At 51.3% G+C, this 26,591-nt stretch overlaps 1 protein-coding gene across 4 annotated transcripts in view; it reads left to right on the plus strand.

The window, feature by feature from the left end:
• Window positions 1-2,330: 2,330 nt before the first annotated feature.
• LOC134339134 (coiled-coil domain-containing protein 120-like) overlaps window positions 2,331-26,591 on the plus strand; it is a 35,060-nt gene continuing 10,799 nt past the window's right edge. Inside the window, exons 1-7 of one of the 4 annotated variants that reach the window (XM_063035483.1) lie at window positions 2,331-2,493; window positions 13,716-13,838; window positions 15,323-15,409; window positions 16,291-16,424; window positions 19,043-19,162; window positions 21,660-21,840; window positions 23,050-23,161. In XM_063035483.1, the coding sequence (XP_062891553.1) occupies window positions 15,355-15,409; window positions 16,291-16,424; window positions 19,043-19,162; window positions 21,660-21,840; window positions 23,050-23,161 (602 nt within the window). In that variant the 5' untranslated portion in view covers window positions 2,331-2,493; window positions 13,716-13,838; window positions 15,323-15,354. Of the gene's footprint in view, window positions 2,494-2,766; window positions 2,993-13,715; window positions 13,839-15,319; window positions 15,410-16,290; window positions 16,425-19,042; window positions 19,163-21,659; window positions 21,841-23,049; window positions 23,162-26,591 lie in introns of those variants that run through there. The other 3 variants (XM_063035481.1, XM_063035480.1, XM_063035482.1) reach the window with 3 other exon arrangements.

Below are 26,591 nucleotides of genomic sequence, written 5' to 3' on the forward strand. Positions count from 1 at the left end.
CATTTGATGTCTCTGGGTCTGTACCCGATGGTGTTCAGAAGGATTGGGGTGGGAATCTCATTGAAACTTCCCAGATACTGAAGGGCCTGGATAGAGTGCACATGGAGAGGATGTTTCCTATAGTGGGGACCAGAGGGCACTGCCTCAGAATAAAAGTATATCCCTTTAGAACAGAGATGAGGAATTTCTTTAGCCAGAGGTCAGTGAATCTGTGGAATTTGTTGCTACAGACAGTTGTGGAGGCTACGTCACTGCGTGTACTTAAGGCAGAGCTTGATAGGGGATCAGGATGGTACTGTCAGGCCATGAAGCCTAACTCCTAGGCCAAGGCCAGGATTGGGTCTGTGATTGGTTGGGTTATTTCCAGGTCCTGATGTCCAGGTTGGACCTCGTGTCTCAGGAGACCATAAGATACAGGAGCAGAATTAAGCCATTCAGCCCATCAGATCTACATACTCTATGTACCATCATGCTGATTATTTTCCTCAGCCCCCATTCTCCTGCTTTCTCTATGAAGCCCTTACCCACCCCCTCGGCAATAAGAAACTGAACAATGTCTGCATTAAACACACCCCTCCCCCTTCTTTTCCTCTCTCTTCCTTCTCCCCCTCCCTCCCCACCTCCTCTCTGCTCTCTCCCTCCCTCCACCCCACCCTCTCTCCTCATGTCCACCTCCCATCCCTCCTCACCCTCTCTCCCACTTTCCCCTTTCTTTCTCCTCTCCTCCCACTTTCCCACTTCTTTAACCCTCTCCTCCCTCCTACCCATCACCCTCCCCTCCCCTCACCCCCTCCCTTCACACTCCCATCTTCACACTCCCCTCCTTCGCCCTCTCCCCTCCCCCTCCTCTCCCTTATCCCTCTCCTCCCTTCCTCCCTTCCCCCTCCCCTCCCCTTCTCCTCCTTCCCCCTCCCCTCCCCCTTCCCCTTCCCCCTTCCCCTCCCCTTCCCTCTTCCCCTTCCTCCTCCCCCTTCCCCCTCCCCTCCCCCCTCCCTCTTCCCCTTCCCCTCCCCCTCCCTCTTCCCCCTTCCCCTCCCCCTCCCTCTTCCCCTCTTCCCCCTCCCCATCCCCTTCCCCTTCTCTCCCTTATCCCTCCCCTCCCTTCCTTCCTCCCCCTCCTCTTCCCCTCTCAATGTCCCTCCCTCCCTCCCATCCCCCTCCCTCCCTCCCTCCCATCCCCCTCCCTCCCTCCCTCCCTCCCTCCCTCCCTCCCTCCCATCCCCCTCCCTCCCTCCCTCCCTCCCCTTCCCCTCCCCCCTCCCTCTTCCCCTTCCCCTCCCCCTCCCTCTTCCCCCTTCCCCTTCCCCCTCCCCTCTTCCCCCTCCCCTCTTCCCCCTCCCCATCCCCTTCCCCCTTCTCTCCCTTATCCCTCCCCTCCCTTCCTTCCTCCCCCTCCTCTTCCCCTCTCAATGTCCCTCCCTCCCTCCCTCCCATCCCCCTCCCTCCCTCCCTCCAATCCCCCTCCCTCCCTCCCTCCAATCCCATCTCCCTCCCTCCCTCCCTCCCATCCCCCTCCCTCCCCCCCTCCCATCCCCCTCCCTCCCTCCCTCCCTCCCATCCCCCTCCCTCCCCCCCTCCCATCCCCCACCCTCCCTCCCATCTCCCTCCCTCCCTCCCTCCCATCCCCCTCCCCCCCCCCCTCCCTCCCTCCCTCCCATCCCCCTCCCTCCCTCCCTCCCATCCCCCTCCCTCCCTCCCTCCCTCCCATCCCCCTCCCTCCCTCCCTCCCTCCCATCCCCCTCCCCCCCTCCCTCCCTCCCTCCCTCCCTCCCATCCCCCTCCCTCCCTCCCTCCCATCCCCCTCCCTCCCTCCCTCCCTCCCTCCCATCCCCCTCCCTCCCTCCCTCCCATCCCCCTCCCTCCCTCCCTCCCTCCCTCCCTCCCTCCCTCCCATCCCCCTCCCTCCCTCCCTCCCTCCCTCCCTCCCTCCCATCCCCCTCCCTCCCTCCCTCCCTCCCTCCCATCCTCCCTCCCTCCCTCCCTCCCTCCCATCCCCCTCCCTCCCTCCCTCCCATCCCCCTCCCTCCCTCCCTCCCTCCCTCCCTCCCATCCCCCTCCCTCCCTCCCATCCCCCTCCCTCCCTCCCTCCCTCCCTCCCTCCCATCCCCCTCCCTCCCTCCCTCCCTCCCATCCCCCTCCCTCCCTCCCTCCCTCCCATCCCCCTCCCTCCCTCCCATCCCCTCCCCCCCCCTCCCTCCCATCCCCTCCCCCCCCCTCCCTCCCATCCCCTCCCCCCATCCCCCTCTCATCCCCTCCCCCCTCATCCCTCTCGTACTGCTCTTCCCCCTCCTCTCCTCTCCCCTCCCCCAGGCCGCTGCGGGCCGGGCTCCACCTTTAACCTGCCCGATGAGGAATGCTCGGAATCCAGGCCACAGCTCCAGGAAGTCTCGGAGCTGCCGGCTGGAGGGACGGGACGTGCGGGGAGTGGGGGCCGGAACAGGTCGCTCTGCGCTCCGGACCCCACAGAGTTGGGGGCTGAGTTCGGAGGTGGAGGTGAGAGAGAGGGAAGGGAAGAGAGAAAGAGAGAGGACAGAAACCGGGGGTGTGTGGGGAAGAAATAGTTTGGGAAGCGGAGAGGAGAGAGGGAAAGATAACGAGGGGGAAGGAGTGAGTGAAAGAGAAGAGAAAGGGAAGAAGAGAGAGAGACGGGGAGAGTTTGTGAAGCTGAAAGAGAGAGGAGGCGGGGGGAGAGAAAGGGAAGGAAGGAGAGACGGGGGGAAGAGTTTGGGAAGCCGAGAGAGGGAAGGAGATAGGGAAGGGGGAGGGAAAACAGGACAGAGTGAAGGGGGAGGGGGAAGGAAAGGTGAAGGGGACGGCGGACGGGGTAGGTTTGCCGGAGTCGCGGACGCTCCCTCCCTGTCCGGGACAGGTTGGGCTCCTCCCCGGCGCCGGCCCGCGGGACGGGACTGGATCCTCCCCCCCGGGCACCTGCCCGCCTACAGTCCTGGAGCCGAGCCGATCGGAGCCGCTTTAGTTCGAGCACCGCGGAGAGGTGAGGCTGGGGAAAAGGGAACGGGGAGCGGAGGCATGGTTCAGAGCGGCCCGGGATGAACCGAGGGGGGAAGGGAGAGACAGAGAGGGGGAAGGGAGTGGGAGGGAGGAAGAGGGTGTGATGTAGGGAGAGGGGAGAGAGTTTGGGAGGGAGGGAGGGACAGAGAGATATGGGGGGGGGGTAGGTTGTAATGTGAAAGAGTGAGAGAAAGAGGGAGGAATTGAAGCGATGGAGCGAGCGTGAAAGAGACAGAGAAAGTGTGTCGGTTGAGGAAGAGAGTGTGGAAGAGGAGATGAGCCGGGGAGAGAGCAGGCGAAAACGGGAGAGAAACGGAACGAGAGTGTGTCGGGTGGAAGAAAGACTGTATCCGCACTGACGTTAATCCAGCTCCTTCACACTGCCCCTCATTGACCCCTCAACCCCAGTGCCCTGTGTCACGGACTGTATCCCCACTGACGTTCATCGAGCTCCCTCACACTGTCCCTCAGTGACCCCCCCAACCCCCCTGGACCCTGTGTCACGGACTGTATCCCCACTGACGTTCATCCAGCTCCCTCACACTGTCCCTCATTGACCCCTCAACCCCAGCACCCTGTGTCACTGACTGTATCCCCACTGACATTAATCCAGCTCCTTCACACTGACCCTCAGTGACCCCCCCAACCCCCCTGCGCCCTGTGTCACGGACTGTATCCCCACCGACGTTAATCCAGCTCCTTCACACTGTCCCTCATTGACCCCTCAACCCCAGCACCCTGTGTCACGGACTGTATCCCCACTGACATTAATCCAGCTCCCTCATACTGTCCCTCAGTGACCCCTCAACGCCAGTGCCCTGTGTCACGGACTGTATCCCCACTGACATTAATCCAGCTCCCTCACACTGTCCCTCAGTGACCCCTCAACGCCAGTGCCCTGTGTCACTGACTGTATCCCCAGCAACATTAATCTAGCTCCCTCACACCGTCCCTCAGTGACCCCTCTTCCCCAGCGCCCTGTGTCACTGACTGTATCCCCATTGATGTTAATCCAGCTCCCTCACACCACCCCTCAGTGACCCCTCTTCCCCAATGCCCTGTGTCCCCACTCTCATCAGCGACAGCCATCTCCTTCTCCCCGAACATTTTATACCGTGAGGCAGGGGTTGGATCTGTGCATTGTCACTGATCCATGTTGTGGGATGGGAGGCCGGTTTTCTCCGGTCTGTTTCCCAGGGCCCATAACCGGTCGCCTAGCAACGGCTGTGGGTTAGACGCACATCCCCTTCCTGCTCTCTATCCTGTGCAGGTGTTGGGAAGTTCTGTCTGGGACGTTCCAGATAAACTCTGGCGAACAGCCTGCGGATTCCTGGTAATCCGTCCGTGCTTGGGACCGTCCCCACCCCTGCTCCCAGTTCGGGACCTCTCCGAGCCTCCCTCCTCCACCGAGCACAGGCTGACATTCCCAGGAAAACCAGCTTCCCTCTTGGCCACTGGGGCAGTGGATTCCTGATTTTGGTTGGGGGATAATTCCTGTCCCTTTTGCTTGGTCGCTCCAGTTCCCTCTGCACATCCCAACGAATGTACGGGGTCAAAAGATGAATCTTCTCCACCTCCGCCTGTGTGTGCGAGCAGAGAGGGAGAGAATCCTGGGGGGAGTTAACAGGATTGTGTCAGGAAAAGGGAAGTGAAGGTGTATCGCATGCTTGCCGAAATGTGGAGAGGATGTTTCCGATAGTGGGAGAGTCTAGGACCAGAGGGCACAGCCTCGGAATAGAGGGGCGTCCCTTTAGAACAGAGATGAGGATGAATTTCTATAGCCAGAGGACGTTGAATTTATTGCCACAAACGGCCATAGGGTGTATTTAAAGTGGAGGTTGATAGGTTCTTGATTAGTAAAGGTGTGAAAGGTTACAGGGAAAATATGCTTGAGAGGGATAGTAAATCAGTCATGATTGAATGGGTTGAATGGCCTAATTCTGCTCCATTACACAGTACAGTGAGGAATTTATTGATTGAGATACAGTGTGTAACAGACCCTTCCAGCCCTGATTTAACTCTAGCCTAAAAAAGGCATCCATTAGTCTTGCGAGACCATGGATCTGCGTCTGGAAAGTCTTCACTCTCCAGGGTGCAGGCCTGGGCAAGGTTGTATGGAAGATCAGCAGTTGCCCATGCTGCAAGTCTCCCCTCTCCACGACACCAATATTGTCCAAGGGAAGGGCATTAGGACCCATACAGCTTGGCACCAGTGTCGTCGCAGAGCAATGTGTGATTAAGTGCCTTGCTCAAGGACACAACACGCTGCCTCGGCTGGGGCTCTAGCCGAATTATGGGACAATTTACAATGGCCAATTAACCCACCAACCAGTCCGCCTTTGGACTGTGGGAGGAAACCAGAGCACCCAGAGGAAACCCCCACGGTCACGGGGAGAACGTACAAACTCCTTACAGGCAGAATGAGAATCAGGTTTGGTATCACTGGCATATGTTCTGAAATTTGTTGTTATGTGGCCGCCGTACATTGCAATGCATAATAATATAAACTGTGAATTACAGTAAGAATTATTTCTATATTTTTAAGACTTAAATAAGTAGTTCAAAAAGAGGAAGAAAAAGTAGTGAGATAGTGTTCGTGGGTTCAATGTCCGTTCAGACATCGGATGGCAGAGGGGAAGAAGCTGTTGCTGAATCGTTGAGTGTGTGCCTTCAGGCTTCTGTACCTCCTTCCTGATGGTAGCATTGAGAAGAGGGCACGTCCTGGGTGATGGGGACCCTTAATGATGGATGTTGCCTTTCTGAGGCATTGCTCCGTGAAGAATGTCCTGGATTCTGGGGAGACTCGTGCCCATGATGGAGCTGACTGAGTTCACAACTTTCTACACCCGCCCCCCATACCAGATGGTATGCAGCCAGTTAGAATGCTCTCCGCAGTGCATCTGTAGAAATTTGCGAGCGTCTTTGGTGACAAACCAAACCTCCTCAAACTTTCAATGAAATACAGCCACTGCCGTGTCTTCTCTGTAACTGCATCGATATGTTGGGCCCAGGTTAGATCCTCAGAGATCTTTTCACCCAGGAACTTAAAATTGCTCACCCTTTCCCCACTTCTGATCCCTCGATGAGGACTGGTTTGTCTTGCCCTTTCTGAAGTTGACAATCAGTTCCTTGGTCGTACTGATGTTGAGTGACAGTGGCGAGAATTGAATCTTGGTCTCTGGTACTGTAAAGCCTCGTGCTAACCACTATGCTACTATGCCAGCCCCGGAAAACGGGAATAATGTTTCTGCCTGATGGGGGAGGAGAGAATATTCATGGTGGTGAGCTTTGTGCTGGTTGCTTTATATTCCAAGAAGGGTGTGAGAGCTTTGAGAAAGTTCACCAAGATGCAGACTGACTTAGAGGCTATGAGCTATAAGGAGTGGTTGGACTAACTTGGGTTGGTTTCTCTGGAGCTTCAGAGGCTGAGGAGAGACCTTACAGACGTTTAGAAAATTATGTGAGGTGTAGACAGTCAGCATTTTTTCTCCAGGGTGGAAATAGAGTCACCGAGTCACAGAGTAAAGTGCAGAATAGGCCCTTTGGCCCACCTAGTTCATCCTGAACTATTTAGACAGCCTACTCCCATCGACCTGCACCCGGATCATAGCCCTCCATACCCCTACCATCCATGTATCTGTCCAAACTTCTCTTAAAAGTTGAAATCGAGCTTGCATGCACCACTTGCACTGGCAGCTCGTCCCACGCTCTCAAGACCCTCTGAGTTTCCCCCCATGCTCCCCTTAAACTTCTCACCTTTCACCCTTCACCCATGACCTCTAGTTGCTGTCCCACCCAAACTCAGTGAGAAAAGCCTGTTTGCATTTACCCCTCATAATTTTGTACACCTCTATCAAATCTTCTCTCAATCTTCTACATCCCAAGGAATAAACCTATTCAATCTTTCCTTATAACTCAGTCAATACCCTTGTAAGTTTTCTCTGTGCTATTTCAATCTCATTTACATCTTTCCTGTAGGTAGGTGACCAAAACTGCACACGATACTCCAAATTAGGCCTCACCAATGTCTTATATAGTTTACATCCCGTCTGCTGTATTCAATGCTTTGAGTTGTGAATGTAAATGTGCCAGAAGCTTTCTTTACAACCCGATCTACCTGAGATGCCACTTTCAATGAATTATGGACCTGTATTCCCAGGTCCCTTTGTTCTACCACACTCCTCAGTGCCCGACTGTTCACCATGTGAGACTTGCCCTCTGCAAGCCATGATAGCCTTTCTCACTGTCTACTACACTCCCAGTCTTGGTGTCATCTGCAAATCTGCTGACCCGGTTGTCCAGATCGTCCAGATAGTCACTTTTATAGACACTGTGTTAGTCTCCTGCATAAATACAGATGCAAAATAAAAATTTAAGATCTCCCCCATCTCTTTTGTCTCCACACATTCTGATCTTTCAGAGGACCAATTTTGTCCCTTACAGTCCTTTTGGTCTTAACATTGCAGTAGAATACTTTAGGATTCTCATTCATCTTGTCTGCTACGGTAACCTCATGCTTTCTTTTAGTCGTCCTGATTCTTTTGTAAGTGTTCGTTTGCATTTCTTGTACTCCATAAGTACATGCACCTCCTTTTTTTCTCTTAACCAGGGTCTCAATATCTCTTGAAAACCAAGATTCCCTGCACTTATTATCTTTTCCTTTTATTCTGACAGGCACATACAAGCTTTATACTCTCAAAGTTTCACTTTTGAAGGCCTCCCACTTAGCACGCACACCTTTGCCAGAAAACAGTCTATCCCAATCCACACTTGCCAGATGATTTCTGATACCATCAAAATTGGCCTTTCTCCAATATAGAATCTCAACTCGCAGACCAGACCTGCCTCGTTGCATATTTACTTTGAAACTAATGGCATTGTGACCACCAGATGCAAAGTGTCCCCCTACACAAACTTGTGTCACCTGCCCTGTCTCGTTCCCCAATAGCAGATCAAGTATCAGACACTCTCTCATTGGGACGTCTATGTACTGATGAAGGAAACTTTCCTGAATACATTTGACAAACTCTATCCCTAGTCCTTTTACAATATGGGAGTCCCGGTCAATATGTGGAAAGTTAAAATCACCTACTATAATAAGCTTATGTTCCTTGCAACAGTCTGATTTGTTCTCCTTATTCCCGCGGACCATTTGGTGGCCTGTAACATAGCCCCATTAATGTGGTCATACCTTTCTTATTCCTCAGTTCCACCTGTAAAGCCTGACGAGACCAGTTCTCCAGTCTGTCCTGACTGAGCACTGCTGTGACCTTTTCCCTGACTAGGAACGCCCCCTCCCCCACAATCCCTCCCATTCTGTTGCGTCTAAAGCAACGGAACCCCGGAATATTGAGCTGCCAGTCTTGCCAGTCTTGCCCCTCCTGCAACCAAGTCTCACTAATGGCTGTAATATCATAATTCCTGGTGTTATTCATGCCCTGAGCTCATCTGCCCTTCCTACGATACTTGCATTGAAATATACACAGCTCAGGACACTAGTCACACCATGCTCAACCTTTTGATTCCTGACTTCGTCTGAGGTCTTACCAACATCTGCCTCCACAACCTCTCTAGCACTCTGGTTCCCATCCCCCAGCCACTCTAGTTTAAACCCCACCAGGTGCAAATTTTGACAGATGCTGGAAATCCAAAGCCCCTCAAACTCCCAGTGAAATATAGCCGCTGTTGTGCCTTCTTTATAATTGTCCATGATAGATCCTCAGAGATGTTGATACCCAGGAACTTGAAATTGCGCATCCTTTCCTCTTCTGATCCCTCGATGAGGACCGGTATGTGTTCCCTCATCTTACCCTTTCTGAAGTCCACAATCAGTTCCTTGGTCTTATTGACGTTGAATGACAGTGGCGAGAATTGAACCCTGGTTGGACTCTGGCACCGTAAAGCATTCTGCTAAACACTACGTTACCTTGGCATCTCAGGTAAAACAGTAATGATGTTCCATACGTTAAAGTTTCTGCCCTCTGGGGGAGGAGAGAATGCTCAGGGTGAGTGTGTCTTTAATTGTGATACTTGATCTGCATTAGATTCTGGGAAGGGTGTGGGGGCTTTGGAGAGGTTGCAGAAGAGGTTCACCAGGGTGCTGCGTGAACTAGAGAGCACGATATAAGGAGAGATTGGACAAACTTGGGTTGTTTTCTCTGGAGTGTTTGAGGCTGAGGAGAGACTTGAGGGAGGTTTATAAAACTACATGAGGTGTAGGTAGAGTAGGGAGCCGGTATTTTTTCACCCAGGGTGGAAACGTCTAATACCTGAGGGCAGTAATAAGTAGACCATTCCGGCCTTTCGAGCTGCACCATCCAGCAAACCCCTTAATTAATCCTAGACTGATCACGGGACAATTTACAAAGACCAATTAACCTACCAACTGGTACATCTTTGTACTGTGGGAGGAAACCGATTCACCCGGAAGAAACCCATGTCGTCAGGTGGAGAACATACAAGCAGCGGTGGGAATTGAACCTGTGTCGCCTGTACTGTAAAGCTTTGTGCTAACTGCTGCACTATGATCTGAGATGTGTGTGGCAGGCGGGTGCCTGGAATGTCCTTCCAGAGCTGGAGCTGGATGCAGATACGATAGAGGTGTTTAAGAAGCAGTTAGATACATGAACGTGTAGGGAATGGGGGTGAGGTGGAGATTGTGTAGGCAGCAAGAGACTGATTTAGTTAAACATTTAATTAGTGTTTCCACTAGTTCTGCACAATGTGGTTCATTAAATGTTTGAGGAAATCCTGTTCTGTGTATTTCCATGTTTTGTATTCCAATGAATTGAAATCAGTGTTAACTGATGGTTGGTAGCACAGATAAGATGGGCCAAAGGGCCTATGTCTCACGATAACGTGCTGCGATTAACCCCTGACCTGCTCTTCCCACCCTACTCTCAGGGTAGGCTCTTGGGAGGGGGGGCAGAGGGGAGACGAACCTGTCTCAGTGGCTAAGCCACAACTCCTCCTCATTTAGCAGAGGTGTCTGATTGGGAAAAACTGCCGCAGGTTCTCGGCAGGTCAGGCAGCATCTGGTGGGAGGGAACTGGAGCTAACGAATCAGGTTTATTATAATGAGGCTTAGATGATGTGAGATCTGTTGTTTTGCGGAAGCTGTTCCATGCAAAGACATAAAAATTACTCTAAGTTTTAAAAGAGAGAACTGTATATTTACTGGCTGCATCACACCAATGCCCCTTGAATAGAAAATCCTGCATAAAGTGGTAGATATAGCCCACTCCATCATGGGTAAAGCCCTCCCCACCATTGAGCACCTCTACATGGGACACTGTCGCAAGAAAGCAGCATCCATCATCAGGGACCCCGACCGGCCAGGTCTTGCTCTCTTCTCACTGCTACCATCAGGAAGAAGGTGCACAACCCTCAGGACTCGCACCACCAGGTTTAGGAACAGCTATAACCTCTCAAACATCAAGAAGAAGGTGCAGGAGCATCAGGACTCGTACCATCAGGTTCAAGACCACTTATTACCCCTCAACCATCAGGCTCTTGAACCAAAGAGGATAACTTCACTCACCTTCACTTGCCCCATCGTTGAAATGTTCCCACAACCTGTGGACCCACTTTCAAGGACCCTTCATCTCAAATTTTCGATATTTATTGCTTATTTTTTTATCATTATTATTATTTCTTTCTTTTTGTTTTTACAGTTTGTTGTCTTCTGGCATCTGGTTGAATGCCCAAATTGGTGTGGTATTTTGTTGATTCTATTGTGATTATTGTATTTATTGGGTCTGCCCACTAGAAAATGAATCTCAGAGTTGTATATGGTGACATACCTGCACATTGATAATAAATATACTTTGAAAAATAAATAAAAGAGGAATGGTGAGGTGGTGTTGACGGGTTCATAAACTGTTTGGAAACCTGATGGTGGGGTGGGAAAGGAGATGTTCCTAAAACCTTGAGGAATATCTTCCTGATGGTATGCATCTTCCCTGATGGTTATGCATCTTCCCTGATGGTATGCATCTTCCTGATGGTATGCATCTTCCCTGATGGTAGTAATCAGAGAGGCATATTCCAGGTGGTGAGAGTCCTTAATGCTGGATGTCACTTTCTTGAGACACTGTCCTTTGAGGATGACCTTGTTGGTGTGTTTTTGAACTGATCATGTGATCTGGGACTTTGCTCTCTCTGAGAAGGTTCCACAATGTTGCAGGCCAGGAAGACTGGAGATGGGGCGTCTCCATGGAAAGATGAATCTCAGGGTTGTACACTACATACGTACTTTGATAATGTTCTTTGGTTGAGGAGGGTTGTGCCCGTGATGGAGCTGCTGAGTCTACAATCCTCCGTTGCGATCTCGTGTACCACTGTTGATGGAATCTCAGATAGAGACGAGGCGTATAGGAGCGTGATGGATCAGCTGGTTGAGGGATGTCACAACAACAACCTGAGTGAGGCTGTGGACTTCTGCAAGGCGGTGTTGGGACGTTTTGGACTTCTGGAAGGGGACTTTGGGAGAACACACTCCAGTCCTCACCGAGGTTGTCAGAAGTGCTTTCAACATCTCAGAGGACCTTCCCTGGGCCCAGCACATCAATGGAATCACAAAGAAGGAACACCAGCAGCTCTACTTCATTAGGAGTTTGAGCAGATTTCACCAAAAACTCTGGCAACTTTCTATAGATGTATGGTGGAGATCAGTCTAACTGTTTGCGTCACCATCTAGTATGGAGGCTGCAATGCACAGGATCAGAACAGACTGCAGAGGGTTGCAGACTTAACCCAGCTCCATCACGGCCACAACCGTCCCCACCATCGAGGACGTCTTCAAGATGTCACACAAGAAGGCAGCATCTATCTTGAAGGACTCTCACCATCCGGGACATGGCCTCTTCTCGTCTCTGCCATCAGGGAGGAGGTACAGGAGCCCAAGGACATGCTGTCAGCATTCTCGGAACAGCTTCTTCCCCTCCGCCATCAGATTTCGAACGGCCTTTGAACACCAGCTCACTATTCTTCCGCACTGTTTATTCATTATAAATCACAGAAAGAAATCAATGAATAAATTTTATAGCTTTGCTCTGTACTGCTGCCACAAACCAACCAGTCTCAAAGGGAACTACAGCACAGAAACAGGCCCTTCAGCCCATTGAGTCCATGCTGACCTGTTACTCTGCCTTGTCTGTCTGACCTGCACCTGGACTGGAGTCCTCCATACCCCTCCCATCCATGTACTTATCCAAACTTCTCGTGAGTATCGAAATCAGACCCACATCCAGCACTTCTGCTGGCACTCTCACCACCCTCTGAGTGAATCACAAACAAGAGAAAACCTGCAGATGCTGGAAATCCAAGCAACGCACACAAACTTGTGGAGGAACTCAGCAGGCCGTTTAGATGCTGCCTGGCCTGCTGAGTTCCTCCAGCATTTCGTACGTGTTGCTCTCTGAGTGAAGAAAGTTTCCCCTCATGTTTCCCTAAATACATTTCACATTTCACCCTTCACCCATGACCTCTAGTTCTAATCTCACCTAACCTCAACGGGAAAAAAGCCTGCTTGCATATACCCTGTCTATAAAGGCATCCGTTAGTCTTGCGAGACCATGGATCTGCGCCTGGAAAGTCTTCACTCTCCAGGGCGCAGGCCTGGGCAAGATTGTATGGAAGACCAGCAGTCGCCCATGCCGCAAGTCTCCCCACTCCATAACACCAATGTTGTCCAAGGGAAGGGCACTACGACCCATACAGCTTGGCACCAGTGTCGTCGCAGAGCAATGTGTGAGTAAGTGCCTTGCTCAAGGACACAACAAGCTGCCTCGGCTGGGGCTCGAACTCATGACCTTCAGGTCGCCAGTTGAACGCCTTAACCACTTAGCCACGTGCCCACTGTCTATACCCCTCATAATTTCGTAAATTCCTGTCAAATCTCCCCTGTGTTCCAGGGAATAAAGTCCGAACGTATTCAATCTTTCTCTCTAATAAGTCAAGTCCTCAAGTTCTAGCAACATCCTCGTAAATTTTTCTCTGCAATCTTTCCATCTTATTGATGTCTTTCCCATGGATAGGTGACCACAGCTTTTAAACCTCATTCAATCAGAGCTGGCCTAGTCTACAGCCAATTGCAGCCTCTTGCTGTCCTATACGTTGGATCCTACGTATTGGGCTCCCTCCTCATCAGTTCCCTGTGCGACAGAGAGGTCCCACAGATTCACCACTGCCCGGGGGCAGAACATGAGTTTCCTGGGCTCCCCACCTTGCCTCATCCCAAGTTACCAGCGTCACTCGTTGCAGAGGAGGAGGAGGCAGTCTGAGGGAGAACCAAGGCACGACAGGCAGACTGGAATCTGTACTTGCCCCTGCAGTCTGACTCCCCCATCAGTGCTGTTCTCCAGTGTTCGCTCCTTGGAAGACTAGTTTTATTACCTCCCAGAGTGAGATGAGGAACTGCTACGTGTTTGCTCTTATGGAAACCTGGCTCCAGGGAACATCCCATGCACCATCAACCTTCAGTCCATGCCATTCAGGGACTTGTGCTAATATTATTTTGTGACTCTGTGTGCTGGATCATAGCTATATGCACTGTATGTATGTACTGGTCCCAGAGGAACGATATTTCATCTAGCTGTATACATGTGTATGGTTGAATGATAATTTATCTTGAACTCACAGAACAGAAACTGGATTGATAATTTTTTTTTGTGCAACAACTCATCCCATTCTTTTTTTGTCTTCAGTGTGAGACAGTCCTGTTAGTCAACGCTGTGAATATTTTAGGTTCTGCCTGAGGAGAACGTTGTCCCAACCGTCCTGGGGCAGTCATAGGAGCAATGACTGATGACAGTGACTAGCCTGTGCAGGTGAGTACAGCCAGGTATGGACTCAAACTGACTCGGGTCAACTCTGTCAGACAGAGTGACACTCCCTCCACACTGTCCCATCACACACTCCCGGGGTCAGACACAGAGTGAAGCTCCCTCCACACCATTTCATCACACACTCCCGGGGTCAGACACAGAGTGAAGCTCCCTCCACACTGTCCCATCACACACTCCCGGGGTCAGACACAGAGTGAAGCTCCCTCCACACCGTCCCATCACACACTCCCGGGGTCAGACACAGAGTGAAGCTCCCTCCACACTGTCCCATCACACACTCCCGGGGTCAGACACAGAGTGAAGCTCCCTCCACACTGTCCCATCACACACTCCCGGGGTCAGACACAGAGTGAAGCTCCCTCCACACTGTCCCATCACACACTCCCGGGGTCAGACACAGAGTGAAGCTCCCTCCACACTGTCCCATCACACACTCCCGGCGTCAGAAACAGAGTGAAGCTCCCTCCACACCGTCCCATCACACACTCCCGGGGTCAGACACAGAGTGAAGCTCCCTCCACACCGTCCCATCACACACTCCCGGGGTCAGACACAGAGTGAAGCTCCCTCCACACCGTCCCATCACACACTCCCGGGGTCAGACACAGAGTGAAGCTCCCTCCACACCGTCCCATCACACACTCCCGGGGTCAGACACAGAGTGAAGCTCCCTCCACACCGTCCCATCACACACTCCCGGGGTCAGACACAGAGTGAAGCTCCCTCCACACCGTCCCATCACACACTCCCGGGGTCAGACACAGAGTGAAGCTCCCTCCACACCGTCCCATCACACACTCCCGGGGTCAGACACAGAGTGAAGCTCCCTCCACACCGTCCCATCACACACTCCCGGGGTCAGACACAGAGTGAAGCTCCCTCCACACCGTCCCATCACACACTCCCGGGGTCAGACACAGAGTGAAACTCCCTCCACACCGTCCCATCACACACTCCCGGGGTCAGACACAGAGTGAAGCTCCCTCCACACCATCCCATCACACACTCCCAGGGTCAGACACAGAGTGAAACTCCCTCCACACCGTCCCATCACACACTCCCGGGGTCAGACACAGAGTGAAACTCCCTCCACACCGTCCCATCACACACTCCCGGGGTCAGACACAGAGTGAAGCTCCCTCCACACTGTCCCATCACACACTCCCGGCGTCAGAAACAGAGTGAGGCTCCCTCCACACCGTCCCATCACACACTCCCGGGGTCAGACACAGAGTGAAGCTCCCTCCACACTGTCCCATCACACACTCCCGGGGTCAGAAACAGAGTGAAGCTCCCTCCACACCGTCCCATCACACACTCCCGGGGTCAGACACAGAGTGAAGCTCCCTCCACTATGTTCCACCGCACCCTCTCGTGGTGGATGGGGTTTTGTGTCACTGCCTCTCCCTCCGCGCCTCACCCTCTGCTCCTTCTCATGAATTAATTCTCCCTTCTCCCACCAGCAGGAAGGTCGAATCCCCTCCCCGTCACCGGAGGCATGGAGGTCGAAGGTCAAATGGTGACCATGGCAACTGGTGACTTCGGCTCTCCTGGTAGGTGAACCCACGATCGTGAGGGTGTGTCGGGATGGGTCTGGGGTGGGTGGGGGGGGGTTGGGGGCATTCCAGGGAATGGACTGTTCAGTTATTGGATGTAGGGACCAGACAGCTTTTCACAAAACCAGACCGAACTAAACCCAGCAGGAGCGGGTGCAATTTGGACTAAAGCTTCCCAAACAGATCAGGCGAGACTGACCAGACTCCACTAGGCTGAGTTAAGTTTGGACCGGACTGGATTATGTTCCGATCAGACCGTAGTCACTTTCTACTCCCCACTCTGGCTTCTAGTCTCTTCTCCTCACCGGCCTATCACCTTTCCCTGGGTCCCCTCTTCGTTCTCATTCTTCTATGGTCCATTCTCCTCTCCTATCAGATTCTTTCCTCTCCTGCCCTTTATCTTTCCCTCTCACCTGGCTTCACCTATTACTGTCTAGCTAATCTTCCTTCTTCTCCCCTTATTCGAGCATCTTCCCCCTTCCTTTTTCAGCTCTGATGAAGCATCTTGATCTGAAACGTCAACTGTTTATTCATTTCTGTAGATGCTGCCTGACCTGCTGAGTTCCTCTGGCATTTTGTGTGTGTGTGTGTTGCTTTGAGATCTGTTTGGACAGGACTGAGCTGGGCTGACCAGAACAACTGAGTTAAGTTCAGACCAGACCAGAGCAGATCTGTTCGTTCTGGATGGACCAGGGCCAGAGTCCACTCGATTGGACTGGAGACTCAACTAAACCGGAGCGGAGCAAAGTAAGTTCGGACCGGAGTGTATTGGACCAGAATTTGAGATGATTACACTGGACTGGAGTGAGTTTGGACAGATGGTTGTTTCAGTATTTGACCCCCACCCAATCACCTCTCACCCCTGACTGACCCCACAGGACTGCAGCGGTACACCAAGGCGGGGCACGCGAAGGGGGAGCGGAGGATCGAGCTGGCGCTGCGGCGGCAGAATATGGAGGACAGCCTGCGGAGGAAGATCGGGGAGCTGAGGGCTCTGTGTCTGCAGGAGGCTGTGAGTATGGGGGTGACGGCTGGGTCAGGGCTCTGCTCCCCTCTACTCCCCTCCGCTGCCCAGCCTCTCCTGCGTCGCTGGAACAGCCCCTGCTGAACCACGAACCGTCCAGTTTCAGAACAGGCCCTTCAGCCCATCAAGCCCCTGCCCACCCACAAACCAACCGATTTCATTCCCTCCCCCATCATCTACCCCTCACAACACACATTCCCCAGATAATCCCCATCATTTCCCTTCCACATTCTCCGCCATCTCCCCACCCAGGTAATTCACAACCTTACCTCCCACATGGTCTATCCACTCCCCGTCATCTTCTCCCCCCCCCACCCTATTCACCTGCATCACTCTTGCCCATACGTTCCACCATCATCTTGCCCCCTCCTGCACATTCCCCACATACCCCACTTCATCAACCCCCCTCCCCCCACCACCGCAATAAATCCCCCCTCCCCACCCAACCCACGCACATCACAAACAGCAGAGTGTGGGATCAACCCCGGGTTTCCGGATCCCCAAGACAGTGACTCTACCCGCTGCCCCAACTGTGCTCTGCCTCCCCCCAGTCTGATTATTACTCACCAAATTCCCTTTCCCTGCTTCCTTGACTGTAGTTTGACCTGGGCCCGTTCTCTCTCCACAGCAGCCGCCTGCCCCGCTGAGTATTTCCTGTAGTTTATCTCCAAATTACCCACGTCTAATGCCTTCCTTTTGATAGCTGTGCTCTACTAATCCCTCGTTCTTTACACTGTCAGGGACAGTCGGCGGGGGGGGGGGGAGCGGGTACGCTTTTTCCCTTCCAGTCAGTGGGGATCATTGCAGAGTATTGGAAGACATGCCTAGACCATCTCAAATAAAACATAGGAGCTGAATTAGGCCATTCGGCCCATTGAGACTGCTCTGTCATTCCATCGAGGCTGATTTATTATCCCGTTCTCCTGCCTTCTCCCCATAACCTTTGACGTCCCGACCTATCAACCTCCACTTTAAACATATCCATTGACTCAACCTGCACAGCCATCTGTGGCAATTAATTCCACAGATTCACCACCCTCTGGCTAAAGAAATTCCTCCTCACCTCCATTCTAAATGGACACCTTTCTATTCTGAGGCTGTGTCCTCTAGTACTAGACTCTCCCATCCCCTCCATGTCCACTCTATCTAGACCTTTCAATATTCAATAGGTTTCAATGAGATCCCCTCTCATTCCTCTAAATTACAGTGAGTAAAGGCCCAGAGCCATCAAACAATCTTCACGCACTAATCCTGTCATTCCCAGAAACATTCTTGTGAACCTCCTCTGGACCCTCTCCAACGCCAGCGCATCCATTCTTGGATAAGGGGCCCGAAACTGCTAACGATACTCCAAGTTCAGTCTGAGCAATGCCTTATGAAGCCTCAGTGTCTGGTCCTGGGGATTTATCTGTCCTCAGTTTTGTTTCGTTCCCCAGTGCTGTTTTATTTTTTCTTGAACTTCAGGGGGATCTCATTGAAACCTATCGATGGGAGAGTCTAGGACTAGGGGGCACAGCCTCAGAATAGAAAGGTGTCGTATGTGAGAGATGATAAACCTGATTCTGATATGGGTCTCTATTGTGGACTGAGAGTGGGAAGGGGACAGGGAGAGGGGCAACCATAAGAATATAAGATACAGGAGCAGAATTTGGCCATTTGGCCTATTTCATCATGGCTGATCCAATTTTCTCTCAGCCCCAATCTCCTGCCTTCTCCCCGTATCCCTTCATGCCCTGACCATTCAAAGAATCTATCAGCCTCTGCCTTAAATATACACAAAGACTTGGCCCCCACAGTTGCTTGTGGCGAAGAATTCTACAGATTCACCACTCTCTGGCTAAAGAAATTCCTTCTCATCTCTGTTCCAAAATGACGCCCCTCTATTCTGGGGCTGTGTCCTCTGTTATTAGACTGTCCCACCATGGGAAACATCCTCTCCACGTCCGCTTTATCAAGGCTTTTCACCATTTCGTCACGGTTGGGGAAAGGGAAGGGAGTGGGAAGCACCAGAGAGGCACTCTGTAATGATCAATAAACCAATAGTTTGGAATCAAATTATCTTGCCCGGTGTCTCGGGGCTGGGTGTGTATGCACACCCCTCCCCTCCACCACTCCCCTCCAGCACTCCTTTTCTGTCCTACATCCCCCGCCCATCATCCTCATCATCCTTTGCTTCCGCCAGAATCTACAAACTCGATCTCCGCTCCACATCGGCAAATACAGTACTGTGCAAATGTCTTGGGCACTCTAGCTATGTACATGTGCATAAGACTTTTGCGCAGTACTGTAGATTAACACATTTAAAAAGCACTCGAATGGGTGTATTGACCATAGAGATTCAGAGGGATATACATCAAACATGAGCAAATGGACTGGCTTAGATGGGCATCTTGGTTGGCACTGAGCAATTGGGCCGAATGGCCTGTTTCTGTACTCTGAGCTCACCAGCGGCACAGAGGGTACAACCATCCGGGTGCGATCCTGACCCTGCCCCATTGCCCATGTGCGGCGTCTGCACCCTATCCCCGTACCAAGCGACCGCCAGCACCGTGCCGGGTCTCCGCGCATCTCCTCACCCCTTCCCCGGTGCCCTCCTCTCGCTCCAGGAGCTGACCGGCCGATTGCCCATGGAGTACCCGCTGGAACCTGGGGAGAAACCGCCATTGGTGATTCGTCGTTCGGGAGGGGTGTACCGAGCTTCGGAACCGAGCGCTCAGTGGGGAGGGGTAAGTGGCATCCTGGGAAAGCGTGGAGCCTGGAATCTGATCTAATCCAGGGATTCGGGGGTTTATATATAGAATAACAGATCCCCAGGAGTGGGTTGCAGGCTGGGATCTGATCCTGTGATTCGGGGGTTTATTAAAAGAATAACAGATCACTGGGAGTGGGTTACAGGCAGGGATCTGATCCAGGGGTTCAGGGGTTTATATATAGAATAACAGGTCCTCAGGAGTGGGTACAGGCAGGGGTCTAATCCAGGGATTCGGGTGTTTATATACACAGTAACAGATCTCTGGGAGTGGCTTACAGACTGGGATCTGATCCAGGGGTTTGGAGGGGTTACAGTGATGCTAGAAGGTTTGTGAACCCTGTAGAATTTTCTCTGTTTCTGCATAAATATGACCTAAAATGTGATCAGATCTTCACGCAAGTCCTAAAACTAGATAAAGAGAACCCAATAAATGTTATACTTGTTCATTTATTTATTGAGAAAAATGATCCAATATTACATGTATTTGTTGGGAAAACTATGTGAACCTCTGGGGCAATGCCTTCTACAAAAGCTATTTGGAGTCGGGTGTTCCAATCACTGAGATGAGATTGGAGGTGTGGGTTGTAGAGGTGCCCTGCCCTGTACAAAAGACACACAAAGTCAGGTTAGAGAGAGCCTGCTCTTCTCAAGAAAAATCTGTTTATGTGCACCATGCCTTGATCAAAACAACTGTCAGAGGACCTTAGAAGAAGAATTGTAGAGATGCATCAAGCTGGAAAAGGCTACAAAAGCATTTCTAAAAACCTGAGTGTTCATCAGTCCACGGTAAGGGAAATTGTGTACAAATGGAGGAAATTCAGTACTATTGCTACTCTCCCTAGGAGTGGGTATCCTGCAAAGATCACACCAAGAGCACAACACGCAGTGCTAAAAGAGGTGAAAAAGAGCCCAATGGTAACAAAAAATGGACCTGCAGAAATCTCTAGAACTTGCTAAAGTCCACTATAAGAAAAACACCGAACAAGCATGGTGTTCATGGAAAGACACCATGTAGGAAATAACTGCTCTCCAAAAAAAACATTGCAGCAAGTCTCAAGTTTGCAAAAGACCACCCAGATGCTCTACAATGTTTCTGGGACAATGTTCTGTGGACAGGTGAGTCAAAAGTTGAATTTTCGGCAGAAATACGCATTGCTATGCTCGGAGGAAAAAGAGCATTGCACACTAACTGTGAAGCACGGTGGAAGGAGCATCGTGCTTTGGGGCTGCCTTGCTGCCTCAGGACCTGTGCAGTTTTTAATCGTTGAGGGAACAATGAATTCAAAATTGTACCAAGACATTTTACAGGAGAATATCAGAGGAGCAGTCCGTTACCTGAAGCTTAAAAGAAGTTGGATAATGCAACAACGATCCGAAAGACAAGAGTAAATCAACAACAGAGTGGTTTAAAAAGAAGACAACTTGTGTTTTGGATTGACCGAGCCAAAGTCCTGACCTTAATCCTTTTGAAATGTCGTGGAAGGACCTGAAGCAAGCAGTTCATGCAAGGAACATCCCAGAGTTGAAGCAGTTTGGAAGGAGGAATGACCTGAAATTCCTCCAAGCCAATGTGCAGGACTGATCAACAATTACCAGGAGCGTCTGGTTGAAGTTATTGCTGTACAAGGGGGGGTCACACCAGTTACTGAGAGCAAAGGTTCACATACCTTTTGCAACAAAATACATGTAATATTGGATCCGTTTTCTCAATACATAAATGAACAAGTATGCTTTTTTTTGTGTTATTTATTTAATTGGGTTCTGTTTATCTAGTTTTAGGACTTGCATGTGGATCTGATCACATTTTAGGTCATATTTATGCAGAAATAGAGAAAATTCTACAGGGTTCACAAACTTTGTGGCATCACTGTATATATATAGAATAACAGATTCCCATGAGTGAGTTGCAGGCTGGGATCTAATCCAAGGATTCAGGGGGTTCAGATATAGACTAACAGATCCCTGGGAGGGGGTTACAAGCTGGGATCTAATCCAGGGGTTCAGGAGGTTTATATATAGAATAACATATCTGGGAATGTGTTACAGGCTGGGATCAAATCCTGGGGTTTGGGGGTTTATATATAGAATAACAAATCCCCAGGAGTGGGTTCCAGGCTGGGATCTAATCCAGGGGTTCAGGGAGGTTTATATATAGAATAATAGATCCCCAGGAGTGGGTTCCAGGCTGGGATCTAATCCAGGGGTTCAGGAGGTTTATATATAGAATAACATATCTGGGAATGGGTTGCAGGCTGGGATCAAATCCTGGGGTTTGGGGGTTTATATATAGAATAACAGATCCCCAGGAGTGGGTTCCAGGCTGGGATCTAATCCAGGGATTCGGGGGTTTATATATAGAATAATAGATCCCTGGGATTGGGTTCCAGGCTGGGATCTAATCCAGGGCTTTGGCGGGTTATGGGTACTGGGAGAGTCTGAGGTTCCGCCTCGCACGTATCTCCTCTCTGCAGCCTCGCCTGAGGGAGCTGGAGCGGCGGTTCGAGAAGCAGCAGCGGGCTGCTGTGTCAGCGCAGGGGCTGGGCGTGAGCGCGGACGCGATGCGAGGCCGATGGGTGCGGAGGTACGGACGCAGCCTGCAACTCCGGCTTGGCGATCCAGCCGTGGAGTTTGGCCCCTCGTCTGCGTCTGGAGGTATTGGAGGAGAGGGTTTACTGACAGAGGGTGTGGAGGGAGTTTCACTCTGTGTCTGACCCCGGGAGTGTGTGATGGGACGGCGTAGAGGGAGATTCACTCTGTGTCTGACTCCAGGAGCGTGTGATGGATGGTGTGCAGGGAGCTTCACTCAGTGTCTGACCCCGGGAGTGTGTGATGGGACGGTGTGGAGGGAGCTTCACTCTGTGTCTGACCCGGGGAGTGTGTGATGGGACGGTGTGGAGGGAGTTTCACTCTGTTTCTGACCCCGGGAGTGTGTGATGGGACAGTGTGGAGGGAGTTTCACTCTGTGTTTGACCCCGGGAGTGTGTGATGGGACGGTGTGGAGAGAGCTTCACTCTGTGTCTGGTCCCGGGAGTGTGTGATGGGACGGTGTGGAGGGAACTTCACTCTGTATCTGTCCCTGGGAGTGTGTGATGGGACGGTGTGGAGGGAGCTTCACTCAGTGTCTGACCCTGGAAGTGTGTGATGGGACGGTGTGGAGGGAGCTTCACTCTGTGTTTGACCCCGGGAGTGTGTGATGGGACGGTGTGGAGAGAGCTTCACTCTGTGTCTGGTCCCGGGAGTGTGTGATGGGACGGTGTGGAGGGAACTTCACTCTGTATCTGTCCCTGGGAGTGTGTGATGGGACGGTGTGGAGGGAGCTTCACTCAGTGTCTGACCCCGGGAGTGTGTGATGGGACGGTGTGGAGGGAGTTTCACTCTGTGTCTGACCCCGGGAGTGTGTGATGGGACAGTGTGGAGGGAGTTTCACTCTGTGTCTGGTCCCGGGAGTGTGTGATGGGACAGTGTGGAGGGAGTTTCACTCTGTGTTTGACCCCGGGAGTGTGTGATGGGACGGTGTGGAGAGAGCTTCACTCTGTGTCTGGTCCCAGGAGTGTGTGATGGGACGGTGTGGAGGGAACTTCACTCTGTATCTGTCCCTGGGAGTATGTGATGGGACGGTGTGGAGGGAGCTTCACTCTGTGTCTGACCCCGGGAGTGTGTGATGGGACGGTGTGGAGGGAGCTTCACCCTGTGTCTGACCCCGGGAGTGTGTGATGGGACGGTGTGGAGGGAGCTTCACTCTGTGTCCGACCCCGGGAGTGTGTGATGGGACGGTGTGGAGGGAGCTTCACCCTGTGTCTGACCCTTACTGCTTGCATTCGAGAGCTCTCTGCGCTGACCTCTGTGACCCTTTCCGTATAGACATGCGGGGAGACGGGCAGACCATCGGCCGAGGAGACGGCTGGACCTTGCTGCCGACCGATATCTACCACCAGGCGCGAGGCAGACGGAATTCCTACGCCAGTCCTGTACGGTACGGTGGTGGGCCCTCTGTACACTAAAGCAACGGGGTTTCTGGGTTCTCATAAAACACTTGGAGTATTGGGATGTCACGTTAACCTGTGCAGGACGTCAGTGAGGCCGCACTCGGAGTATTGTGTGCAGTTCTGGTCACCCAGCTATGGGAAGGATGTCATTAAGCTGGAGAGAGGGCAGGAAAGGTTCACCAGGATGTTTCCGGGACTGGAGGGATTGAGTTATAAGGAGAGGCTGGACAGGCTGGGACTGTTTTCCCTGGAACGAAGGAGGCTGAAGGGTGGTTCCCCACCCCCATCCCCAAAATTGGAGGTACGTAAGATTCTCAGAGACATTGAGAGGGTGGAGATTGAAGACCTCTTTCCCATCATAGGGAGGGGTATCTGAAACAGAGAGAGAGAAAGGCGCCTGTTTAAGGTGACAGCTAGGAGGTTTCAGGGCCACCCATTGTCAGAGAGCACCAAAGCCCAGGCCCTTCAACCCATCTAGTCCATGCTGACCCGTTTTGCTGCCTCGTCCCATCTATCCACACCTGGATCATATCTCTCCGATCCGGGTACCTGTCCAAACATCTGTTAAGTGTTGAAGTCGAACCTGCATCCACCAACTCCTCTGGCAGCTCGTTCCACAATCGCACCGGCCTCTTGAGCGAGCAGGTTCCCATGAAATGTTTCACCTCTCACCCTCAACCCATGACCTCTCGTTCTAGTCTCACAGAACCTGTGGAAAAGGCCTGCTTGCATTTACCCTATCTGTACCCCGCCATTCCATCATGACTGATTTATTGTCACTCTCAACCAAAAGACTTCGCCTCCACGGCCGTCTGTGACAGTAAATTCCACAGACTCACCACCCTCTGGCCCAAGAAGTTCCTCCTCGGTTGTGTTCTTCAGGGAGGTCCTTTTATTCTGAGGCTGTGCCCTCCTCCGTCCTAGACTTCCCCACTATAGGAAACATCCTCTCAAATTTCAAAGTAAATTTAATTTTCAAACTATATATATACAATCCTAAGATTCATTTTCTTGTGGGCATACTCAATAAATTGATTGATTGATAATCATAACAGGATCAATGAAAGACTGCCCAACTGGGGCATTCAAGCAGGGCACAGAAGACAATAAACTGTGTGTATGTATATATAAATAAATAGCAATAAATATCGAGAACATGAGATGAAGATTCTTTAGAAGTCCATTGGTTGTGGGAATATTTCAATGAGGAGGCAAGGGAAGCTGTGTGAAGTCCTCTCCACATCCACTCTATCTAGACTTTTCAATATTTGATATGTTCCACTGAGAGGCCCCCTCATTCTTCTAAATTCGGGCCAGTACAGGCCCAGAGCCATCACTCACTCCTCATACGTCAACCCTTTCACTCCTGGGATCATTATTGTGAATCTTCTCTGGACCTTCTCCAAAACCAGCACATCCTTTCTTAGATAAGGGGACCTGTTATCCAGTTCTTCACATAGTGTATGGATATAGATTAAATCGTAATCACCTATTATACAACTACAAGTCTAGTCATCATTGGAATAGGTTTGTTATTGTCACGTGTGCCGAGATAGTGAAAATCTCGTCTTGCGTACTGTTTATACAGATCAGATGATTACACAGTGCATTGAGGTAGAACAAGGTAAGATAATAACAGAATGCAGAATAAAGAGTCACAGTTACAGAGAAAGTGCAGTGCAGGTAAACAATAAGGTGCAGGATCATAATGATTGCGAGGCCAACAGTCCATCTTATCATACAGAGGTCTGCTCAGAAGTCTGACGCATGCTGCCCCTGACCCTGGTGGGACGTGCTTTCAGGCTTTTGTATCTGCTGCCCGACGGGAGGGGGGGAAGAAGAGAGAGCGTTGGGGGGCAGTGGCATTGCGGAAAATTGTGAACTCAGTCAGCTCCATCATGGGTCTCTATAGTATCCAGGCAATCCTCAAGAAGGATTTGGAAGGGACTCGGTCCGAAACGTCGACTGTACCTCTTCCTATAGATGCTGCCTGGCCTGCTGCGTTCACCAGCAACTTTTGTGTGTAATCCTCAAGGAGCGATGCCCCAAAAGGGCAGTGTCCATCATTAAAGACCCCACTGCCCAGGACCTGCCCTCTCCTCATTGCTACCGTCAGGGAGGAGGTACTGGAGCCTGAAGGCACACACTCAACGATTCAGGAACAGCTTCTTCCCCTCTGCCATCTGATTTCAGAATGGAAAATGAACCCATGGGGACTACCTCACTACTTCTTTGCATTACTTATTTAATTTAACAGTGATATATTTCTATATTCCCTGTAATTCACAAGTGGTTAAGGCATTCGTCTAGTGATTTGAAGGTCGCTAGTTCGAGCCTTGGCTGAGGCAGCGTGTTGTGTCCTTGAGCAAGGCACTTAACCACACATCGCTCTGCGACGACACCGGTGCCAAGCTGTATGGGTCCTAATGCCCTTCCCTTGGACAACATCGGTGCTGTGGAGAGGGGAGACTTGCAGCATGGGCAACTGCCGGTCTTCCATACAACCTTGCCCAGGCCTGCGCCCTGGAAACTTTCCAAGGCGCAAATCCATGGTCTCATGAGACTAACAAATGCTTATAAAAAAAATCCACAGGTTTTATTGTTATTGTATTGCATTCTACTGCTGCCACAAAAACAACAAATTTCTCGACATATGCCCATGATATTAAACCTGATTCTGAATGTCCAGGGTGAGTGGGGTCTTAGATTATGCTGGCTGCTTTACTGGGGCAGAGGAAACTGCAGACGGACTCCACGGAGGGGAGGCTGGTTTCCGTGATGTGTCCACGACTCTCTGCGGTTCCTTGCGGTCTCGGGCACAGCGGTTGTCGTGCCGAGCTGTAATGCAACTGGATGGAATGCTTTCTGCGGTGCACTGATAGAAGTCAGTGAGAGTGGAATGGGGCATGCAGAATATCTTATAAGTTCCTGCTGTCACAGCAATGCCTCCCTCTGCAACTGATGACACTGTCCCCAAAGACAACCCATGTGTAACTCTCGCTTCGGCTAGTGGCTTAATATAGGGGATGTTAGCCCCCCGGCCTGGCCACACTTAAGAAATCTCGTTTGGGTGGACGCTGCGTGATGTGCCCCCTGTTACAAATCAGTACCCCCAAATAACAAACAGTACACAATATGCAATTAAATGATTAATCTTTATAATTCTTACTTTGACTGTATGGTTAGTAAAGAAATGAAAATGAATCCCTCCCCCTTTCTTTCTCCCTAGGCCTCTCGTCCCATGATCCTTTCATATCCCTTTTGCCAATCAACTTTCCTGTCTTCTCCTATCATTTCGGATTCTATCAAAGTTTGCAGAGGGATTTGGACCAGCTGGAAAAATGGGTGAACAATGGCAGATGGAGTTTAATACAGACAAGTGTGAGGTATTGCACTTTGGAAGGACAAACCAAGGTA

Source organism: Mobula hypostoma, chromosome 28, assembly GCF_963921235.1.
Source record: "Mobula hypostoma chromosome 28, sMobHyp1.1, whole genome shotgun sequence".
In the NCBI taxonomy this organism is placed as follows: domain Eukaryota; kingdom Metazoa; phylum Chordata; class Chondrichthyes; order Myliobatiformes; family Myliobatidae; genus Mobula; species Mobula hypostoma.